At 37.4% G+C, this 23,171-nt stretch overlaps 1 protein-coding gene across 2 annotated transcripts in view; it reads right to left on the bottom strand.

Moving 5' to 3' along the window:
* CDK17 (cyclin dependent kinase 17) overlaps positions 1 to 23,171 on the bottom strand; it is a 77,609-nt gene that overhangs the window by 10,240 nt on the left and 44,198 nt on the right. For both annotated transcript variants that reach the window (XM_052667330.1, XM_052667331.1), the window contains 5 exons: positions 9,144 to 9,269; positions 5,772 to 5,828; positions 3,797 to 3,911; positions 3,176 to 3,270; positions 1,393 to 1,455 (listed from right to left, as the gene is read on the bottom strand). In XM_052667330.1, the coding sequence (XP_052523290.1) occupies positions 1,393 to 1,455; positions 3,176 to 3,270; positions 3,797 to 3,911; positions 5,772 to 5,828; positions 9,144 to 9,269 (456 nt within the window). The remainder of the gene's footprint in view (positions 1 to 1,392; positions 1,456 to 3,175; positions 3,271 to 3,796; positions 3,912 to 5,771; positions 5,829 to 9,143; positions 9,270 to 23,171) is intronic.

Below are 23,171 nucleotides of genomic sequence, written 5' to 3'. Positions count from 1 at the left end.
CTCTTCCTTTTTTTGAAGAGAAAAGAAATCAAACATCTTTGTTCAACCTACTTAAGCCTAGATTGTTGCAAGGGTAGCCACTTCAACATGGTATTACCAGACCTGCGGTAGGCATCGATAGCCATTCCTAGTGTGCACTGAGACAGCAAGGGCTGGTCAAGAAATGCAGATTATTTTACAGAAATTGTGGATCTTCCTGACAGTTGGCATGGATTTTTCTTTAAATTCCCAGGAAAATACATACAAGCTCATAATTTTGTTTCAAACAGTAGTATCTGCTGAGACCTAACCAGTGACCAGTGTCTAAGCTAAACCCCATATGCAATTCAACAAAATACAGATTTCTCAACATGCATCTAAGCCAAAAACAAGGATGACAACTCTACTGGTAAGTAAAAGAAATCCATCACTTCCTGTCTAAGAATAAAAGTAGCTTTCCCATCTCATCTGTGAACTCATGGTTCTGTTCAGTAGGATTCACAGATTGCAATCAACATTTCTCAAGAGACATGAAAGACTTTCTCAGGTATGCTTATTATACAAGTAATAACCCTTATATGAATTACATACAGCTTAATTAAGCTGCTTTGAAGGTACAGCACAGCAGAGGTTGCAAGACAGGAAGTCAATACTGTGTTAATCCAGCCTTCACTGAAATTTAATTGATTTCAAGTTAGTATTTTCCTCTCTTTGGAATCTTGCTCATAAAGCTGTAGTATTAAAAAACATAAACAGATATCCTACATTTCCAAATGACAGACTGCTTTTAGAAGAGACATTTGAAACTGTGTCAGTCTCACCAGGCCAGATTTGGAACTGAGTCATGGGACTCAGCCACAGCAACAGTTAAAAGTGACCGTCAATTAAATCTTAAATAAAATAATTTGTTTTATTACTAATGGAGAGGAGAATTTATTGTTAAATACAAATTAAAGCATCTTTCTTGTGTTACAGACAGTAAGTAACACAAGCAATCCAAACCCACAATCATGACTGAGGTCACATTTTCCTTGCTGAGTACACAGACTTTGAGGACCAAAATAAGGACTTACCCCAATGAGTACACGATAATGGAAAGATGTCAGTACAGTTATAGATATATTAATTTTAAGAAAATTTTTGTTTTAAATATGTAATGTCAAAGAGAATGAAATCCTATATAAAGTTATATAGATTCTTTTTATTGCTTTAAACACTTAAAGGTTATCAAAAGCAAAAAGAAAGACTCCTCCATTTGATTAAATGTAGTTGAGTCAGATCCAATAGTCAAAATAAAGGTGGTTTTTTTTTTTGAAAGCTCTAAAACTCAAATCTTACATCTCCTGATTATTAAGTTATCTGAAATTCTTCAGTCAGAACAGAGAAACTTGGAACGCTCACTAGAATACTCACCTTTACATTGTGCATACTCATGATGTTACCACAGTCATCCATGTACTGCTTCAGATCCTTGTCCTGTCAAAAGATCATTACTTTTCAGTAAAATTATGGACAACATAATGTGAGCATTATTTTTTATTACAAGAAATCATTCATTAGAAAACCTGAATTTTTTGAAGTTCAGTATTTGGTAAAAAAAACAAAAACCAAAAATCAAAATAACAACAACAAAAAAACCCAAACCAAACAAAAAACAAAACAACAACCAAACCACAGAAGTTTGAACATGGAGAAAACTGTCTTTTCCAGGGGGCAAAACCACCCAAGCTTTCCATCAAGTTGCATTATCCTACACAATGTTAGTTGTTATTTCTTTACCTTCCACCCAGTGAGTGTCACAATTTGTTTTTTAGTGATTTTTTTTTTTCTTTTAAGTGAAACTGCTACATTCTCCACTTAACACTGGAAGTAAGCTTTTTTCAATCCTCTTACAATGCTTACATATATATATATAATGTTACACAAAAATATCATTAAAACTTCAGTGAGAAAGCAAAAAGTATACAATGGAAAAGCAAACTGTGAAGTGAGAGATGTAACTGTGGATATTTGCTTTAGAAGAGTGCTACAGAAAGACGGAATGCGAAATTGTTTACTCCAAAGTATGTTTTTTTCCTAATTATAGAATCACAGAATATCCTGACTTGAAAGGGACCCAAAAGGTTCACTGAGTCCACACAGGACCACTCAAAATTCAAACCCTATGTCAAGAAGTGTTTGGACAACTCACTCTGAACTCCATCAGGTCTGTGACCACTGCTGCGATCACTGCCCTGGGGAGCCTACTCCAGTGCCTGATCATCCTCTGGTGAAGAGCCTTTTCCTGAAGGCTCACCTTTTACTCTCACTGGCTCAGCTCCATGGTGTTTCCTTGGGTCCTGTTGCTGTCACTAGAAAGCAGAGCTCAGAGCTGTCCCCTCCACCCACCTTGTGAGGAGCTGTAGGCTGCCATAAAGGCCTCCCCTCAGCTCCTCTTCTCTGGGCTCAACAAACCAAGGAACCTAACCTGCTCCCCATTTGCACTGCCCTCTAGACCTTTCACCACCTTTTACCTCCTCTGGAGGCTCTCTGATAGCTTTATGTCCTTCTTATAAGCGTGGTGCCCAAACCTGCACCAGTACTCGAGGTCTGCCTGACTGGCAGTGCTGTGCCTGGTGCACCCAGCATACTGTTGGCCCTTTCAGCTGCCAGGGCACCCTGCTGAACCCTCATGTTCAACCACAGCCCCCATACCCCCTTCTGCAGGGTTGCTCTCCAGCCTTTCATCCCTCACCCTGTAAATGTATTCAGGGTTGTTCCATCCCAGGTACAGAATCCAGCACTTGCTCTTGTTAATCTTCGTGAGTTGGTGATTGTCCAACACTTTAATTTGTCAACATCTCTCTGTATGGCCTCTTTACCCTCAAGGGTGTCAAAAGCTCCACCTAATTTAGTATCATCTATCTTAAGAGACTAAGAGCATTTGCAAAAGTTGTGAAAAAATCCCTGTGAGATAACGGCATAATTATCCTTTAATAGTTACTGACTTTGGTATGAGTTGGTATGAATCAGAACAGTATCTGCCAATTTACAGCGCTCTGAGAACTGAATACAGCTGTATAATTTTCAGTCTAGTAAGTCTATATGCAGGATAAAAATAGAGTATTAAAAAAAATAATTTTCTGTGTTTGTGTTACTCAGTATTTTTAAGGAAATAAATGGAATATAAAACTCACTAGTTGTTTTAAAAGCTTACCAGATATTCGAAAACAAGAGTCAAAGACTTGTCTGTGTGAACAATGTCATGTAATGTAACGATGTTTGCATGCTTCAGGTCTTTTAATAATGACACTGCAAAGAAGAATTTGAAATATAAAGCAAATTAATACAAAAGATGCAGTAAATGCATTTCTAGTAAGTTCACACGTAAGTTAATTTTTCAAAAACAATTAAAAAGCTATTTTTGAGACCATAACATTTATATAGAATTAAGTTAATCCAAGTAAAGGAAATGTACTTAATCAAAATATCAGGCACATCTAGGTAAAAAGCAAAATAAAATTATTTCCTATACAGTACTGTTTGAGCAGAAGCAGTCATTTCATATAATGTATTCAGAATCCCTGAAAATGACAGTATTAGTCTAATTCAGTATAAATTCATCCATTTATAATATTATGCTTGAAAACACAAACATCTCCCATACCGTTTGAAACATTAACTCTTAACATGGCGAAGATTAAAATTTTCCTCATCAAAACAAGTATCAGTTTTTTAATGTCCCATATAGATGATGTATTTCCAAGCCCTAACAATGCTTAAGTCAAAAAGAAAGCTGGAAGTATCTGATATTCTAAAGAGTAACGGAAGTTACCACCTTCTCTTATGGCTGTACAAGGTGCTCCCTCTTCGTGTTCCAAGCGAATTTCTTTCAGAGCCACCAGGTTCTCTGTCAATTTACTTCTCCCCTTATAAACTGTTGCATAAGTACCCTACAAAATGGAAAAAAGAAGTTGCTTCTTCATCGAAAACTCAAAAAGAAAAGAAACTTCCATCTAAGTTTGAGATAGCTTTCATTTGGCCTAAGACTAGCTTTTCCTTTTTTTTTTTCTTTTTTTTTTTTTTAAATAGAGGTTAAACTAGAAAAATATTTTGTAAACATCTGAACACACAGAAGACAACAAGGGATGCACATGCTTACTAACTCTGAAATTACACAAGTAGATGTACACCATATACCTATCAAAGAAGTTTGATGAACTTGTATTGAGTTCACTGCTGTTATGATTTATCACCTTAAGCAACCAGAATTATGATTCTGCAGCTCTGAGTTTATAGTCAGGAGGGAGACTGATGTTTTACACAGTCTGACAGTGATAGCATAAGGAGTAATGGCCTTAAACTAAAAGGTGGTAGCTTCAGATGAGAAATAAGGAAGAAATTCCTTAGTCACAGGGTTGTGAGGCACTGGAACAGAGAAAAGGTTGCACAGAGAAGCTGTGGATGCCCCATCCCTGGAGATGTTCCAAGGCCACACTGAATGGGGCCCTAGGCAACCTGTTCTGGTGTCTGATTTAGTTGGTTGGCAACACTGTCCAGAGGAGCTGGAACTAGGTGGTGTTTATGATCTCTTCCAGCACAAGCCATTCTATGAGTCTATGATTAAAACTATCTCAGGTATGGCTATACTGTGCTTCAGTGAAGCTTCCAATGGCAGCTGACAAATTCTACCACTATTTTTAGAAAAACATAATTCCTTCTGGTCACCGTTTTTTGTCTTTGCTATGTGTTTTACATGAGAATGTTTTGGGAAGAGAACAAGTCAAAGTTTTGTTTTTGCTGACATCCTGAACGTGAATATCATGAAGCTCATCTTTTTCAGTTTTTGCAGACACTAAAAGACTCAAACACAGCAAGAAATTCCAACAAAACAGTGAGTAAGCATAACTAACATCATGAATTGCAAGAGGAAGAAACAAGTTAGGGAAAGTGCCTTACATTTCCACGGATACATCCTGTACTTTCCATTACTTTGTTACTTTGTTCCATTACGTGTTACTTTGTAACACGAGTGGGATAAAATGCACAATTAGGACTTGATAGCTACTAGATTAATAATTCTCTAAAGCTGGACAGCATTATGTCTAGTGAGGCATTTAACAAGTACTAGAGAAAAAATGGGGAATGAGAATGCTGCAAATGGAGGACTAACTGCAATATTCACACTATGGTTACTTCTGCAACATTCTGTGCGTCCCATCTGTATCCTTTTTTGATACTACTGGTCACTCTCAAACTGGTCCCTCCTGAATCCTATATTTTCTCTGAAAATCACTGGTTGGTTGGAGTAGAGATAAGCCATATTACTGCCCTCCCAAAAGAAAAGGCAAATAGAACTCAGTATTACTTAAATCTTGCCCTTTTCCAACTCAGCGATGTTTTTCCTGCTTGTTTTATTATTACATATACACAAAACATTTCTGTGATAGCGGTGCTTGTACGCAATGTCAAATGTTTGATTTACTGCAAAGAGAAATTGAACAGGTATCTCCAAGGTTATAGAGAATTTCAGTTAACGTTTATATCAATTTCACATAAATCACTGCTATCAGACCACAGAATCACAAAATGGCTGAGACTGGATGGGACCTCTGGAAGTCATCTGGTCCAACCCCCTTAATCCAAGCAGAGACACCCAGAGGAGACAGCTTAGGACCACATCCAGATGGTTTTTGGAGATCTCCAAAGAAGGGGACTCCACAATCTGTCTGGGTACCCTCTGCAAGTGCTCAGCTACCCAATAATGAAATGTAAGCAAAGAAGGAGTCATTTCAAAAGAAGTCTATACATACCTCTCCAAGTTTTTCTAACTTGATATAGGTTTCCATTTTTCCAAATCCAATTTCTGACTGCAAAGAAAATAAATGAAGATTGAAAAAAAAAATAAAAAATTGACATCTTTATTCATTTAACCATCTGTCATTTACATAATTTAATCAATGAACTGAATTTTGTTTCAGAAAAATATGAGTTTTACACCGAACTTCAAGGAATCCAGTTATTTTAAAAATGATTCAGCATATTATGATACAAAAGCATCCCATTATCCAAGCCTAATATTCAGACAGTCAGTCAGCCTACTGCATATCCTGGAAAAACTACCCCCAGTTTACCTACCTGTAAATTGTCCTCACTCTTCTGATCTGATTACTAATGAGCCTATTATACTTAAGGCACAGAAGTCATCCCAATTCCATCTTTTCTCTTGGTTAGTATATCCATGTGCAGCGGCTTCTTTCAAACTAATTTTCATTATTTATTTTCTCTCTTCAAATACATGGAACACACTGAAGATCTCTGCTGTTGGTCTCCTCTTCCATTCTGACCTCTCAAAGCCTTTTCAGTCTAACATTCCACCAGTAAAATCCTTAAACATCATCCCTCATTAGACGTCAGCTTTTTTCCCAAGCAATTTACATTTCATGACTCATAATTCCAAATCTTCAAGTATTCTATTGGGATCTATTCACCTTCTTTATTTTTGGTCAACGACTTACCTCTATAGCACATGTCAAGACAGCTTATCTGTCTATGCCTTTGGAAGACAGCCTCAAAGATCATTATTTTTTTTCCATTTAAACCTATTGCCACTCTCATATTTAATAGTTGTCTATTAAAGTTCTTTCTGTTTAAGACCATTCTCAGTTACTACAAACTTTTATATTGCTCTTACAGCATAAGAATGTTGAAATCAGATATAAAACATGACACTTTTAAACTGATTTACAAAGCGTGTGTAGCCTGTAGCATGCCAAAATCCCAAACTCACTGGTTTCATGAGGATTTGCCTTACAGACAAACAAACATACTGTAACACAAAAAAAAACAAGTTTTCTAGCATCACTTCCTCCATCCACTTCCACACATAATATTTCTTTCTAAGGAAAGATACTCTGACCCCTGACTGGTTTCAGCAATTATATCCGCAGGTCAGAGAAAGCTGATTTGCTCCTAAAATCCAAAGGATGTTACAATTCTATGTTATATCACTGTGTGCAACACAAATACTGTTGACTGGACTAAGACTTGACAGCAACATACCACAATGGTGTACTAACACAAATACCCCTGTTCATTTTCAGAACACGAAAACACAAAGTAAATTTAAGACCTTGTCTACAAATGCTTTTGACATACCTAAGAGAAAACGTTTAATTTAGTTAACATGAAAGTACAAAGAGTAATTCTGGTTTCTTATATTAGTGTTAAGATTGAACTGTTTTAGCATCAAGCTTATTTAGAAGCTTGGTGTGAAGCTTTAGAAGCTTGGTGTGAAGCCCGTTTATCTCAAAATACAAGCAAAGTTGATACTGACAATTCTTACTACTCCAGTGAGATTCTAAATGTACCATTTAATGCAGGAATAATGTTAGCAAAGTAAACATTATGTTTCCGAAGTGTATTTTGACCTACAGATATACTGTGAAGTGGTATCTGAATTAAAAGATGGGACTCTGAACTGAAAGGAGAAAATAAATGAGACCTTGAACCCATTAGTCTTATTATTGCCAGAAAATTGGAAATGCAGCTTCAAAAGCCTAATTTCTTAGAATCTTTAATGCTAATAATTTCTGGAAAAAAAAATATTCTTATGCAAAAATCATCTATTCATCTCGATCTACCCAGAAACACTGACAGATTCTATTTACGATCTCTTATTTAAAGAGGTTGGTGCATAAGAGAAGCATCTTTACTGCTGTGAATGCAATACTGTACCAGTATACACAAAATAAAATTACCATAAAAGCTCATTTTTCCAAAGACCTAAAGCATAACAAGTTCTCAATAATTTCTACTGTTTTTTATTTTGATATTTTGATACCTACTAAGCGTTGAAGAGAGCAGTACATTTTAAAGCAGCAAATTATATTTATATATTGTAAATACTAACTTGATAGCAAGCTTTCAGTGACAATCTCAGAATAATGATTCTAGGTTCTCTCATTATTTCAAAATAACAATGCAGAGAATCCAGCATTGCTGGCATATTTAACTTGGACCTTCAAGCCCCGAAAATCATTTTCAAAATTCAAAACAAAACAGCCTTGTGACAGGAAGTTGATTCCATACTCACATCATATTCATTAGAGGGCAGTGTTTTTCTTTCATTCTTCTAGAATGGAAAGAGGAGGGGACTCCAATTGCTCCATGTTAAAAGAGCAACAAAAATAAGATACGCAGGAAACTCCCCTAGCCTTCAAACATTACATTCTACCACCAAAAGGACTCTACTGAAAGGTCTTTAATACAGTAACATCTGAGAAGAGAAGATTCTGGAAAATATAGTCCCCTTTTCAATGCTACATCAGTAAGTAAGTAGTTTTAAGCTTGCTACATTACTATTACTTCCAGTGTTTTGATACAATCAGCCCTTCTTTTAATAATGTTCTTCCAAATGATAACATGCAGATCAGGGCTGTAGTCTACCACAACAATTAAAATCAAATAATGGCTTAAATTTAATGGCCTTTGCAAAAAGAAGAAAAAGCTAGTTTTTGGACTATTTCAGGGTCTTGCATATTTAACACTTAACCAGGATTTCTGGTATTTTTATCAGTATGTAGGAATTCTCCTTCTGCTGTTCACAAAGAAAGACTTATTATTTGAAACAACCCAATAAAAAGATACACCTGAAAAGGTAAATATGAATTTATTTATTAATATTCTTATGAATTCATATATACTTCCCAAAAAATATAATCATTTCAACAGCAAATTTGAGAAAGAAAATTTGTTGAAAAATACAGAAAGAAAAGTGAATAGCTGTCTTCACATTATGCTACTTTAGAGCCCTCCTACTCTGTGACAAGACACACCGTGTGGACCTAAAACTAGAGAGGCTCTTGGATCAATTGATCATCACTGCTCAAAACAGTACAAGGATGTACTATGGGAGTAAAATTTAGCCACAGATTTCAACAGCTCAAGACCCTCACTAAGAAATGACAGGGAAAAGTCTGCAGAAGACAGAAGGGGAAGAGAGTGAAAGGAAAGTGTGTTGTTTAAATGGATTTTAAAGGTGCTCAGTACACACCAATCTCCTCTGTCCTTCAGGACATACAACTCAAGGTGCAAATGAAGTTGAACCACATTTCCAGTACAGGGACATCTGCATTAAATGGAATCTTAAGACCCAGGAGGTCAAGAAGATGCATTACACTTACTAGAGATGCTCTACGAGATCGTCTGCTCATGGGCTGATCAAACGGCGGGCTGTTAATCTGTAACTTTTCAAGATAACCATCGGGTATCCTGATATCAGCAGGCAGGGACAAACGCTTGTTCAAATCCTGCAGTAAGTAACATTAAAAAGAGAAGTGTCATGTATAATTCAGGATTTCCTAAAGCTGGTTGGTGTTAGCGTTACTGTCCCGTTACCATTACCAAAATGAAATTGTTTTTTAAAACCACACTCTCTTCTGATAATACTTCAAATTGTTTAATACAAAATCAAATTTATTTTAACAAGAAGAATGAAATACTAAAATGTAATTAACTGCATTGTGGACACATCCGTTGACTTTATTAGAATACTTATAAATACCTGGAATGCTGGAAAATGAGAATTCAAAGAGTAGTTAACACATTTATTTTGATATTACAATTACAGTAACAATATACTGCCACAATTCAAACTACATTACTTTCTCTGATTACTGAAGGTTATAAACTTCTAGATTCTTATGACAGTGACAAGCCTGTTCTGTTCCCCTCGGCCTTGGCCATGTGTTTCCACTCGTGTCTTTGCAGCAGCTTTGAACTATTTCAGCATGCTAAATCATTGAGAAACTATCTCACACAAAGTGTGTAGCTTCCTGCCAACTCTGTGCTCAAAAAAGGTTCAGTGTAAGGTCAGACAAGCTCACAGCCTGAACACGGGGCAAAGGAGGCAGCAGGGCAATCCCAGGAAGCCAGCAGCTAAATTGGCTTAGGCTGCCAAAGAAGTGGATCATCAGACTTCTCAGGTCTTGAGATCTGAGTAGACAACTTGCTAAGCTTTCAGCGTTGGCTCTGTATTTGATCCACGTCTATGTATGATCTACATGCGTACCTATAACAACAGCTGAGTAAAAATTGTAATTTAAAATATATTAAAGAATAAATTTATTCTTGCATTTAACTGAATTTCAGGCAGGACAGAAGTGCTAACTCACAACCCCTTCAACCTCCAAATTAATTGACCTACATGTGCTATTTCACAACAGCCACCGCATACAGACAAATTTTTGGAGTGCTGTCAAGAAAGGTTTAACTTCTGACATTCGACCCTCTTGTTTTCTTCTCAGCCCTCATACCTGCTTCAGCATGGAGCACAAAGTCTCTGTTAGCTTCTGCTTTGTTGCTCAACAGTAGCCTCTCTGCAAAACTGGAAAATTCAGTGTCTGCATTTCGTACTCTGTACAAAATTTTCAAATTGGAACCACAGTATTCAAACAAAAGGAGTACTGTTCACAGAATGGAAGCTTTGACCAACATTTTGAAGATCAATTAAAAGAAAACAAAAAGATCCCTCACTTCTGGCAGCTTACCGTTTCTTTACTAATTTTCAACTTTGGCATTTCAAAAATGTTAAAACATTGGCAATGTTAAAAGTGCCTATGTGGTTTTGGGAATAGTGGAGGAACTAATTAATTATAATGAGAGCAAGCTGTAATCCTTCAGTAAAACTGTATTTTCCACTAAAGAACTTTCCTTCTTCTCGAATAGCTCTGCTATTTTTTTTGTAACAGGCAATTGAAATTCAGTAGAACTAGAGTCATCTGAAGAGAGAACTGCCCTACTCCCCTATTTCAGAGGGTTTCAGATTATTAAAAAAAAAATTAAAAATTCACAAAAAAGCATTTCACCCTAATATTCATTGTATTCTTCAGAAAATTCAGGTAGCTCATCAAAACAGGTGAGCACAAAGGAAAAAACTGGATCATCTCACTGTAGTGGGAACCCTTCCAACTGCTGGAACAGACAGGAATGCCAAGAAGAGGACCAGTATCAGCCTCTACTCCACCTTCTTATGATTCCAGACCAAACTGTGGACAATGTCCTAATTTTCTTTTTCCTGTTGCTGAGGGACATAAACTGAAACAGAAATTCCAAGCCAAGAAAAGGAAAGAACACTGGGTTGTTTTTAATGTAACTTGCTGAACACAGTACATATCATCATTATCCTATATGCCCCACAGCAAAATAGCTCTCCCCTACTCCTAGCTATTATCACTACAACAATCTGTTGCAGTGTTCTTATTACTGTTCTTGTTGAGCTTATTTGATAATAAGAATTTTAATAGCATCTGTTTGTAGGAGTACTCAAATTATGGGCCACAAAATTCAAATGCCTCATGGAATACCAAACTGACTGTACCCAGAGCTCTCAGTCTGTATCTTCGCCCATAGCGAACTTGGTAATTGGAACTTGGTAACTTCTGTTACCATCTTTGAGGTAACAGAAGTGGTCTTTCACAGCTAGATCCACAGCCCTGAAGAAGCATTTCCAAGCATACAAAGTTGATCAGTGTGTGGGAAGAACAAAGCCAAGGTATCTTTAAGCTCTGACAACAACGTGAAAATACGCCCATACTGTACACAAGGCCTGCTGTCAATAAACACATGTTTATTTTCCAAATGGAGAGAAAGGGAAAGGAAACAAATCTAAGGTTCTTAGTAGCTCTTACAAATTTGTTAGTTTGGAGTTCAGCCACTATAAAAACTGGAGACAACATTTTAAGTACCAGAAAATATTATAATGGCAGCTAGCACTTACATATGAGCACTCTCCCTTCATTGTTTGTAAAGCTCCAGCAGTGGCACTACTGCAATAAGCAATTGCAAAACTCCCCATGACTTACTCCAGAGATGTGACATCCTCAGTTCTCAACTGACCTTAAGCTGCAACCTTGTGCTTTGTGCTCCACAGTGCGTTTTGAAATATACTGTTTTGAATATAAGGACTCAATGACATAAAGGCCAAAACTTCATCCAGTTACCAAAAAACCCCTCAGCAACAACAATCTACTTTAGGCACACAACAGCCCCTTGTGAGCTTCTTTAAAAAACATCAACATTAACAGAACCTTATGGAAACAGCAGAGAGAAGATTTCATCAAGAGAAAGGTACCTGTTTTTAAATATAATTTCAGTGCTTCTGATACATAGATTTAAAAAACTCTTCCCCCCTCAGTTTACTGTTTTTTGCTAGAGGTGTAACATTTTGGCATATCATATATATAAACAAAAAAAACCCCAACAACCCTATCTGTTCTCCTTAACTTTGTAGAGCTGAAGAAAGTCTCTTTTCTACATGGAAACACAATGACTTCATGGAAACTACAGGAGGCACTTCACAGATATTTTCCCTCTAACAATCTGCACTCTACTTCTATTTGTTATACACATATTTGGCTGTGTTGAAACGTCTACTAAGCCACAACGTTTTTTTTAAACCTTATATTAAAATCGTTACCTACCACAGTCAGAAGCCTTTTATGGCACCAATGTTTGAAAGATCATATATATAGTTCGACAGAGAAAGTCTTTTCAGCAATGTAATTATCCTTTACTTAACTACCTAATATAGACAAAATTAAAGAAAGTCACTTAGATTGCAAACCCAAATGGCTGAAAGGAATTAATGCATTTTTTCTGCCTGTGTCACCTTAATCCTTCCCAGCTTTTGTAATAATTGAAGCAATCACCTCATTAGGGAAAAAAAAAAAGCCATCATAATTAAATGCTGCAGTGCAACATAAGTGGGATCCATCAGATGTGCAAATGAGCACGTTTCCTACTGGCTAAGTAGCAAAGCTGAAAACTGAAATTTATCATTTCAATACAGCTAAAAAACTCACTTAACTTAAGAGATGATAAAAAGAAGTCCAAGAGCAACCCTACCAGTCAAGTGCAAGCCTTTATAGCTTACAGACAGGAATGTGATGCGAAGGCAACTTGCTGTCTGCCAGCAGCCAGACATGCCCACTGCCCTTGGCAGGATGTGTGTCAGCCACACAGTCACCACCCACACCAGCAGGATGGAGAGAAAACAGAAGGAAGGTGAGCAGACTTGTGGATCGCGGGACTGCTGCTTTAATAAGGGAAGCAAAAGCTGTGCGTACAAACAAAATTGAAAGAAGTAATTCATTTGCTGCTGTCTACTGGCAGGCAGATGTCCAGCCACTTCCTGGAAAGCTGGGCCTCAGCTTGCCCAGTGGCTGCTGGAGAGCAAAAGACAAACACCGTGACCACAAACATCCCCTTTCCTCCTTCTTTCCCCCACCATTTTTCAGGGAGCACAATGTAAACGGCACAGAAAATCCCCACAGTCAGCTGTCCCACCATGCCCCATCCCAGCTCTCACCTGCCCAGTGCTGCTTTGATGTAAGGGGCAGCATGGGGAACTGACGAAGTCCTGAGATCGTGCCAGCAGGGCTCAGCACCTGCCCCAAACCCCCTGGGTTATTGCCTCCACGTCAGCCAGTGGCACAGCTACTGTGCAGCTCCACAGACAGGGGCTGCTGTGATGGAAGCGGCCTCCGCTCATCCCAGCCCAGCACACCCACAAGGCAGCATTATGTACCAGGCAGAGAGTGCTGCTGAGGGAAGGCAACCTGTTCCCCTCTCACGGGGCTGTACGGCACAGGGCAGCCAAAGCTCGAGCCTCAGTGTGTGCAGGCTGCGCATTAGACACAGTCGCCATCTTCACTCCCTCGTGCCACTCCTGCAGCTGTGCCCAGACGTGCCCATTAACAGCCCTAACTGTTACTTCAGCTGCAGCCAAACCTGCCCTCTCCAGCTGGGCTGCTTGCTGTCACTTTGGTACGATGCCAGGCTGCACCCGTGGAATGCAAGGAACAGTAGGAAATGGTGATTTTTAGGAATTTCTAATTCTCTTAAACTTCTGCGGAATTCCATGAAGCAATAAAAAAGGACACTTCAGAAAGAGGACTTTGTCCAGACTAATTTCAGTGGCCAACTGAACTTAATGACATGTTAACATTCCTCAGAAGAGGAAAAAAAGCCCTAAAACACAAAGACTATAACAAAAAATATCTTTTAGAATGAAAATGATCAGCAGGCTGTTAAATATGTAGGCTGTTACAAGATCCTGTCACAGTGCTGTTTAAAGTATTAATAAGGAAGCGCATAAAATTAATTGCAGGATTATTTTCCCAACATTAATTTTTGATACTTCAGACTTTTAAACTTGTCTGTTTAGCACTCTAATACTGGTATCCCTCTAAGAATATTTTAAATTTGTTTCATTTTTAAGGTAGGAAACTAGAATGACTCCCTATCTTATGTACATTTATGTACCTCCGCAGCTATTTTGTAACTCCAGCAACTGAAGGACTACCAGAATGCAAAACATTTGCTTTCAGAGACAACAAAGTGCTTCAGGTAAAATAAATCATCTTCTAGAAAACTAAAATGATAGCATTTACCGGTATGCATGACTGATTTATGAAAAAGCTGTTGTCAATCTGTATATTTTCTAGTTTAATTTTTATTTTTTAATTGTTATCTTTAAGGCCAACTTGCAACAGTATAAATCAGAACTGAGTAAAAATACAACTGCTAAATGTTCTAAAGCCTAAAGTAAACTATATGCTACTAGTGAGCTATTTTTTGATCCATCTTCAGAATATATTCGGAGAACACATTCAAGCATCAGTTGCTTTGCTACGTTAACCAGAATGCCGATGGCATTTCCCCCTCCCTCTACATTTTAAAAACACATTTTCTATCCTCATGTGCAATGCTTATTTCTCAGTCTTGCTTTATTGCTGGCATACTACTTTTATAATTTGCCTGAAATGTGAATCGCATTTGTTCCACTCTGTGTGATGGGAGATAAACATATAAGCACTTGTGACATTAGTATTACTGTGTTGTCTATAGAGATAAACTACCCCAAATTGTGCTTATCTTTACTATTTCCAGCACTAGATACATCAAATGCTCTGAGAAGAGCTACACAGTGTGGAGTCTTTTCTTGTGTCTGGCTAGTACTGCATTATGTCTTACGACTTACACAGCACGTTCAGACATTAAAGGTGAAAATTTAGCACAAAATAGAATACCAACAATCAAACGGAAGGTTGGAAGAACATGTTGAGGTATTTGTAAGTTCAATTCTCACTACCCTGCAGTGTAGCATATTTTAGCTGGAAAACCAGAAAAACAGAGACCTTTACTATTCATGGTTGTGTCAATTTGTAGATTTTCTTTCTAGCAACAAGAATCCTTTCCCAAATTTATCAGACTACAAACGCTGCCAATCTTTCAACTTCTGGACAGTTTCCTTCAGGCTGATAGTCTACTCACAAACAGCACTGAGAGAAAAGAGATTTGGCCTTCTGCCAGTGAAGCAGAAGGAAGTGGGGGGAAAAAAAATAAAGGCAGTCCTATATTTCAAGAAATAGGTCAAAAAAGCCAGAAGCAAAACCTATGATATGTCGTCTGATCATCCTCAGTTATTTCTTGAATGCTTCATTTAGACAATCTAACAGCCAACTATCTCCAGGACTGATATTCCACTGCCTGTGGCCACACGTTCCTTGGAGAACAGGCTCAAAGCTAATGACTCAGCAATGTGGTTTGAGCAACTCAACTGGCAGAAAACTACTACCCCTTTCAAACAACATGAGTCACTACCTGCTGATTCAGGTTTAGGAGCCAAGACAAGAAGGAAGTTAGCTCTGTCAGGAATAGCTAGTCAGCGGAGTAGCCTAATACTGCCAAGCTGCACTATTATATGAAAATCCTTCTCACTTTGGTTCTTCAGTTCATTCTTGATAGTTACGTTTCCAGAACACAATTACTATATTCTAACAGCCAACTCTCCCTAAGATTTTAGCTTATCTTTCAGGAGTTGATTTTTCTAAATAACATTACTGAAAAAATATAATTCATCTTCTGAGTATACAGACATCACTCTGATATCCCAAACAATCTATTACAGATCAAACAAGTACAATTTGCTCTTGTGTAAGCATCAGTTTGAATTAGCCCCCTCAGTGGTTTTAGCAAGCAACAGCAAGACATGTCAGCTGCAACCACAAGATGTTTACTAATAAGTTACAATGCTTTTTTGCTTTTTTGCTTTTTTTTTTTTAAATTTTTATAAGGGAATGCTTAATGAAATCTAAAATGCTACATCATATAATCCTCTATGCAACACAATTCAGCTTCAAACTCACTATGAAAAAACCTACTTTTACAGTACATTCTCATTGCAGATTTTAAACGAAAAATGTGCATGGTATAAACTACATGTTACGCAAAGCAAACATGTTGAAACACATTTGCTTATGCCTATGAAAACGTAAACATGCTACACCACTTCAGTTTTGAATACCATGTAGATTTTTTTCCCCCCTGAATGCTGCTTTATCAAATTTCAGTGCTTTTTTTTTTTTCCCTCCAAATGACAGCACAGTTCAAGCCAACTTTATCCTGTACTGTATTATGACATACTGCAAGACTGCTAGAGGCAAAAGCAAATGGAAAAAAACAGCCTCTAATCACAGAATAAATTTGTACAGATTTTTCTCATTTGGTGACAGCACTGCAGACTTAAGAGACTGGCAAGGTCCTGAAGCAATACACCAGCATACACAGGCACCAAAAAACCTGACATCATTCATGCAGCATGCTATTTTCTCAACTTCATAAATAATTACTCAATTACTATAACCAGAGCCACTCTTCTAACAGCTGACATGAGTTTTCCTACTAGGTATATAAAATCCTAATTACTTATCCTTTTTTTTTTTTAAATGATTGTTTTAATATTATGTACTGTTGACGAACAGCTTACTAGGATTTCTTCTTCCAATTATTCATAATCTCACATAAAAGATGGCTTTGCACATCTTTAGTGCTTAAGAGAATTAAGAGCGCAACTTTCTAAATATGCCTGTAACACAAACAATTGTCTTAATATACCACCATCTATCACAGCTGATAGAGACAGCAAACATAAGGACAAAAGATTTAACTAGTCTATACTTTCTGAAGTACGCAGAAACAGGCTACTGCTTCTGTTCTACTTCCACAGCACACTGTGAGCAAAAATTCTTCTAACAAATTTTAATTTTTTTTTTTTAAAGCACCACTCAAAAATGTACAAGTAGCTGGATGAGTATCTGACTCTCAGTCTCAAAAAATCCTCAGTGCAAAAACATGGACTACATAGCAATGAACAAGTGCAACTGATTCCACTGCAATGCAGAAAGTGTGTCTTTTCTGTCTCCTGCAGCATTTTGCACTTGAATACTATGTGTCTCCTTTACACGTGAATGCTATTATTGATACATATTTTTCCCCTAAAAACATTAAGCAAGGGATCAATTTCTATGCTGTTAAATTTGAGGAAAGGGTCATCAAAGTATCCTTTACTCTGTTAGAATCAGTAAAAAAAAAACAGAATGATAGATAGATAGATCCATTTATGAAGGAATACTGCTATTTCTCATTCCACAAATGTATGCAGTTTTTAGCCAGTCTACTGAAATTCAACATAATTCAAATTCAGCACAATTGATTTATGCCTGGAATGGAACACCTCTCCTACGAGGACAGGCTGAGAGAGCTGGGGTTCTTCAGCCTGGAGAAGAGAAGGCTCTGAGGTGACGTGGTGGTGGCCTTTCAGTATCTAAAGGGGAGCTACAGGAAAGAAGGGACAGACTCTTAAGCAGGATCTGTGGAGACAGAACAAGGGAAATAGTTCACGCTAAGGGAGGGTAGATTTAGATATAAGGTAAAAATCTTTTATGGTGTGGGTGGTGAGGCATTGGAACAGGCTGTCCAGTTATGTGGTCGATGCCCCATCCCTGGTAGACTTCCAAGGTGAGGCTGGATAAGGCCCTGGGCAACCTGATCTAGCTGTGGATTGCAGGGGTGCTGGACTAGATGGCCCTCAGAGATCTCTTCCAACTTTAAGGATTCTATTATTCTAAGAAAGCATTCAGAAATGATGGAAGAAATGGAATTAATTAGCCAATTAAATAACAAAGATTTTTCTTTATTTTCCTCAGATCAAGTACTCAAAACATCCTCAGGAATATCATCACATCAGGAAGACCACATGCAGCTACATACTCAGAATACCAATGACCACAGACATTTCTTAGTCCCTGCCTCCACTCCCAGCGTAACAAAATTAATCAGTTTTTATGGTGGGTTGCTAGGCAAAGACGAACATACAATTGTAATCAACAAAATATCAGTAATATTAAAAATACAAAGATTAGTCTCTATTTTGGGACTGGGAGTCACAGTTTCCCAGCACATCTATTTTCATCAATCAACAGAGCAAGGACTTCACTGCCAGTTCAAGAAAGTTATCACCAACTTCCACAGTAGCTACAGCCACTGAAATAAAAATATGTAGTGAATTTTCAAAGACCAGAAACCAGAAGTGCTAGCAGCTAGTTTTGTTTTTATTTCCTTCAGTGCAGTGAAATCGTATACATATTTTACAAGTAATGTTTGTAGTGTTTAGTGTTTTTGAAATAATGGAATTAGCTACCTAGATCAAAAAGCAGATTTTTTTTCCCACACAATCACAGATATGCATTTTAACCATTTCCTCACCAAAATAATTTTTAAAAGAATCTTTATTCCATGGATGCACACTTCAGACTACTGATAAGATGAATAGAAATTGGCTTTAAACAAACAACACAAGGAAGTTTCTGATTTATTTCACACCTCAGATGTCAGTGAAGCAGTTTATGGTGAAAGGTTGAAACTACTTAGCACTAATACAGCATTTAGAAAGTGCATTCCAGGAGCTTCCATTCACAACTAATGAAAATGAAACAGATAAGTGTGATAAAAAATCTGAAGATAAATGAAATACAGATGCGAGATATTACTTCATTTTAGTCAAGTGTATAAATACACAAAAATTCCTCTCTTACAGGTTTTTGTCACTAATTCATGAAAAAGTGAACTTGGAGCATAGGGGAGAATAAAGAATAACAATAAAAAAGCCAATCTTCTGAGTTTGTGTGTTTGACTTTATCACCTAACAAGATACCATGTCAGCCTCTTAACATAAACCCTGCCGATGCCTAGGGTCTAGTGGCTATTTGACTCAGTGGTAGGTGCTGGGAGGTAACAGATGCTAATAAAGCAAGCTCTGCTCCTTTTATCCTTAATCTTCTTGATTGTTAAAAGTAGTTTTCTGTATGTTTTGATCTATTTCTCTAACAGAGCAGTAGGACAAAGCGCCCCAAAGAAAAAGATAAGCTGATGAGGCTTGCAAAGCAAGGAAACGGCACTGGAAAAAATACAGTGAGAAACAGATCACTATAAAAATCAAGCTTGGAGCCTTGATGGCACAAGTCAAGATTCTAAGAGATAACAGTATCTTTTCCTTCAAATGCAACTCTTCCTGCAAAACTCTAATTTCTAAATTGCAAGAGTCTCAAAAAATACCAAAAGAAGAACCAGCGTACCAAAGGAAATCACAGCAAAAGCAGTAATGTATTTAATGTTAACCTGAGCAGTCTAACAGAGTAACTTTCTATTGTTAACCCCTATCACCAAACATTCGTGTCAAGATAAAGCAGCAACTATCAGAGGAAAGTCGCATAGGAAATTCAATTATTCAAAATAAATTGAAATCAGGAACTGAACATTTGACTTTCCTGGACATAACAGTGAGGCTGGAGTGCAGGGCAGGAAACTGCATCCAAATTCTAACTTTTCATCTGCTGTGTACCCATAATCCAAGTGAGATCTGATTTGTAGATGGCTAAATACATCTAATACGATACCAAATTACTTGTAAAGGGAACTCAGAAAGGAAGGAACTTACAAGGGCAGCCAAGTTATTGATGAGAAAAAGCAAAAAAGCAGATATTCCATCCTTACAAAACAGGTATCGCAAAATGAAGTAACTTTTCTAAGGAAACAGCATTTGTAAGGGGAATGCCAGGACTTCTGGGATTACAGAGACTCCTAACAGAAGGGCAAAAAGATATTTTCTGCTGTTACCCGACAGTAATCCCTATTCCTAGAAAAATCTATTAAAAGGAAAGTTCCAGAAGTCCCAGCTGAAATTATTTTTCTTGTAGCAGTGACTGTTTCTGACAGGAGAAGAAATGAAAGTCAGCTAATCAAACACATCAAAAGGAGCCCCATCACTTTCATCAACGCCATGCAAGTCATTTAGCTTGTGGACTTGCATTTTTTGAAGCGGGATTTCCAATGAATCAAGTTTTACGTGAGCCTCAAAGTAGGAGCCTACAAACGTAACAGCACATTTTCTTGTGTAATGTTGCATAAGATCAGACAGTTTCCAAGTGCAACTGAGAACAGATAATACAGTGACCATGTTACAGGAAGTAAACATCTTGATGGTAGTCAGCTTCATGTTATTTTTTTCCTCTCTACCTACTGGTAGGCGATCACAGACTCATGGAAGAGGTGAGCAGGAGATCTTTATCATCTCAGAATGCACAGAGAAGGGCATTAAACAAAATCCAGTAAATAAGGCAGAAAGGATTATCCAGCTAACAAGAAGCGGGAAGAACCTTTGCTCACTGAAGCCTTACACAAGAGGCACTGTTGCAGGGATCCACAGCACCCTGCCAAGTAGTAAGAGAAGCTGGGATGAATGCTCATGCTCTGCAATGCTTCCTGCAGTTTTTTTTCCTGCTCCCAAAACTAATGACAGGAGAAAATACTGCACTGCCTCTAACTTAAAGCCTGAATCAGTACTGCCATCCAGTCTACTGTTCAAGAATTTAAAATGAATGGAGGCTGATTGTGCCCTATTTACAACACATTGGAATGGGAACTTCTGAACCATGTTCTAACTTGAAGCCTACAAAGAGAAAACTGTAGCACTACATCTGCTTACAGGTCAATTTATTTTGTGGGTTTCTCTCTAAAGCAGGTGCATTTCCCTAACCAGGACCAGGAGCCAACTCAGTTATTCAAGCTGTATCAATCAAGATTTGTGCAGCAGTCATAACCCTGGTAAAAGTGTAGACTCACCAAAACCTTATTTTTCAACTACGTGCATTCTTTTTTCTGAAAGTAATCAGTATAACTCACACCTAACTATAAGATTGCTTTACGGCCTTTCTGTTCATCTTCTGAGTTAAAAGCATTAAATCTGCAGCTAATCCTCCCAGGGGAAAATTATACCCTACAGCAACGTGGTAGGAGCAGTCTGATCTGGAACAAACTCCTGCCACTAATGTGACAGTCAGATGGATAAGAACTGTTTCACAGGATAAAGTATCTGGGAAACAGGCTGGTGAACAGTGGGTTATGGCCCTCTGCCAGTTCACATAGGAAGACAGCTTACAGACTTTGGATTTCTGGGAAAGGAAAACAGATGTTTCAATTTGCACAGACTGCATCTCCCTATTTTTTACCCACTATTGTACTTAACGAAGAATTCACTATCCAATGCATGGGCACAGTGCCTCCAATGAACACGTATTGTTGGAAGTCAAATTCTCCACACAATACATGTTTGCAACTACTGTCAGTATGATTACTGAAAGGGGGGAAGCAACCGCGCTGTGGATCACTAGTAGTTTATAGGTTACCTGCAAAATACTTTTTATCGAGACAACAAAATGAGATTCTGGCATGTTCTCTTCCAAATACCCTTGACAAGGGAATCCCTCAATGGTTTGGTTTTACTCTGGCTCAGAATTATTTAACAATTACAGAGAAAACAGTAACATGGTGGACAGTAAAGATCAAAACGTATATTCTGACATGCAAAAAACATCCCAAGAATGCTAGGACACAGACTTGGTAATCAGCACCAATTACTGAATGTTTTTAGCAAACATTTATTATTATTATTATTTTTAATGGGCCACTGCTTTGCAGAATTTTAAGGAAGTTGTACATTAAATCTTGCTTGTATAAAGTTCTTAAATATAAAAAAAGATTTTTTCCAGAGTTTCAGTTTTACCTGATTAGTTTCCTTAAAAACAAAACAAAAAACAAAAAACCCAGGACTTCTGCCAATTCAGTAGAAACAAACATATACAAGAAATTATATTAAAAAATATTACTAATACAGTAAATATTAGCCAAAATAAGCACAAGGATATAATGATATTGAGACTGGCACATTCATTCTAACACAGAAAAATAAAGAATATTAGTTTGTTGAGTTTAGCCAACTCTGTATATTTCAAATATATTTTGCAATGGATTTAATATATGATTAATGACTTCAGCAGACTACAGCAAATAAAAAACTATCACACATACTAATTAACTTGTGTGTGCAGCATAGTGTGTATGTATATATACGTATACACATTTACAGAATATAAAGGGAATACAGCTTCAAGCTTCCTAATCGTGTTCTAAAAATGACAGATTTCCACACACTAACAAAACAAAATTGAAATAACAAACACTTACTTCTGAGCAAAGATCATTTCTTTATATAATGACATTACTAGTAGTCAACTAGGCAGCTCCATGATGCAAACCACTCAAGGCAGGGCAGGCAATATTTGGACTAAGAAGGAAACCCATTATTTGGCTCCCTTGAAGACCAAGGAAGCAATTGTTGCTATTTGATGGGGAGCAAAGCCAGGAAAAAACTGTGGATTCTGCAGTATTTAAAAGAGGCTGCATCTTTCCCAGGAGTGCATAGATTAGTAGTCTATCCTAATTCAGAAGGCCTTTTTTTCCCTCAGAAACGAGCAGAAAATTATCATCTGAGATTCTCATCCGTCAAAACTGACTGAAAAAAGCCCATGGGAAAAACTGGATGAGGGAATGACAGGCAGACGATATAATCACTTAAGGCTTTTTTGCTTAAGAAACCAGATAAATTGCACTGAAATGATTACAATTAGAAAGGCTTTTTAATCAAGGATATAAAGATGGTTACAGCTCCTTTTCTGTGGCATGTACAAACAGGTTTAAAACTGCACCTACCATGCTACAGACCACTTCAAAAGTGTAAACTTACGTCAGCTAAAAATATCCACCAGTGACAGATGTGCATTTTAGTGAAGAAGTGAATTCATTATCTTGAAACCTTCTTTTAAAAGCTGCTAAATTAACACTGAAGTAATTTGGGGGAAACATTAAAATCCTCATAGAACATACAGGAATAGCTGCCAGAAACTGAATGCTCTCATTGACTGGGTGAATCAACTGAAAAAAAATAATGTTCAGGAACTACAAACAAGCACTTG

This window comes from Tympanuchus pallidicinctus, unplaced genomic scaffold, assembly GCF_026119805.1.
Source record: "Tympanuchus pallidicinctus isolate F22 unplaced genomic scaffold, pur_lepc_1.0 scaffold8, whole genome shotgun sequence".
In the NCBI taxonomy this organism is placed as follows: domain Eukaryota; kingdom Metazoa; phylum Chordata; class Aves; order Galliformes; family Phasianidae; genus Tympanuchus; species Tympanuchus pallidicinctus.
The sequence above is the reverse complement of the archived record's forward strand: the minus strand, read 5'-3'. Positions and strand labels throughout refer to the sequence as shown.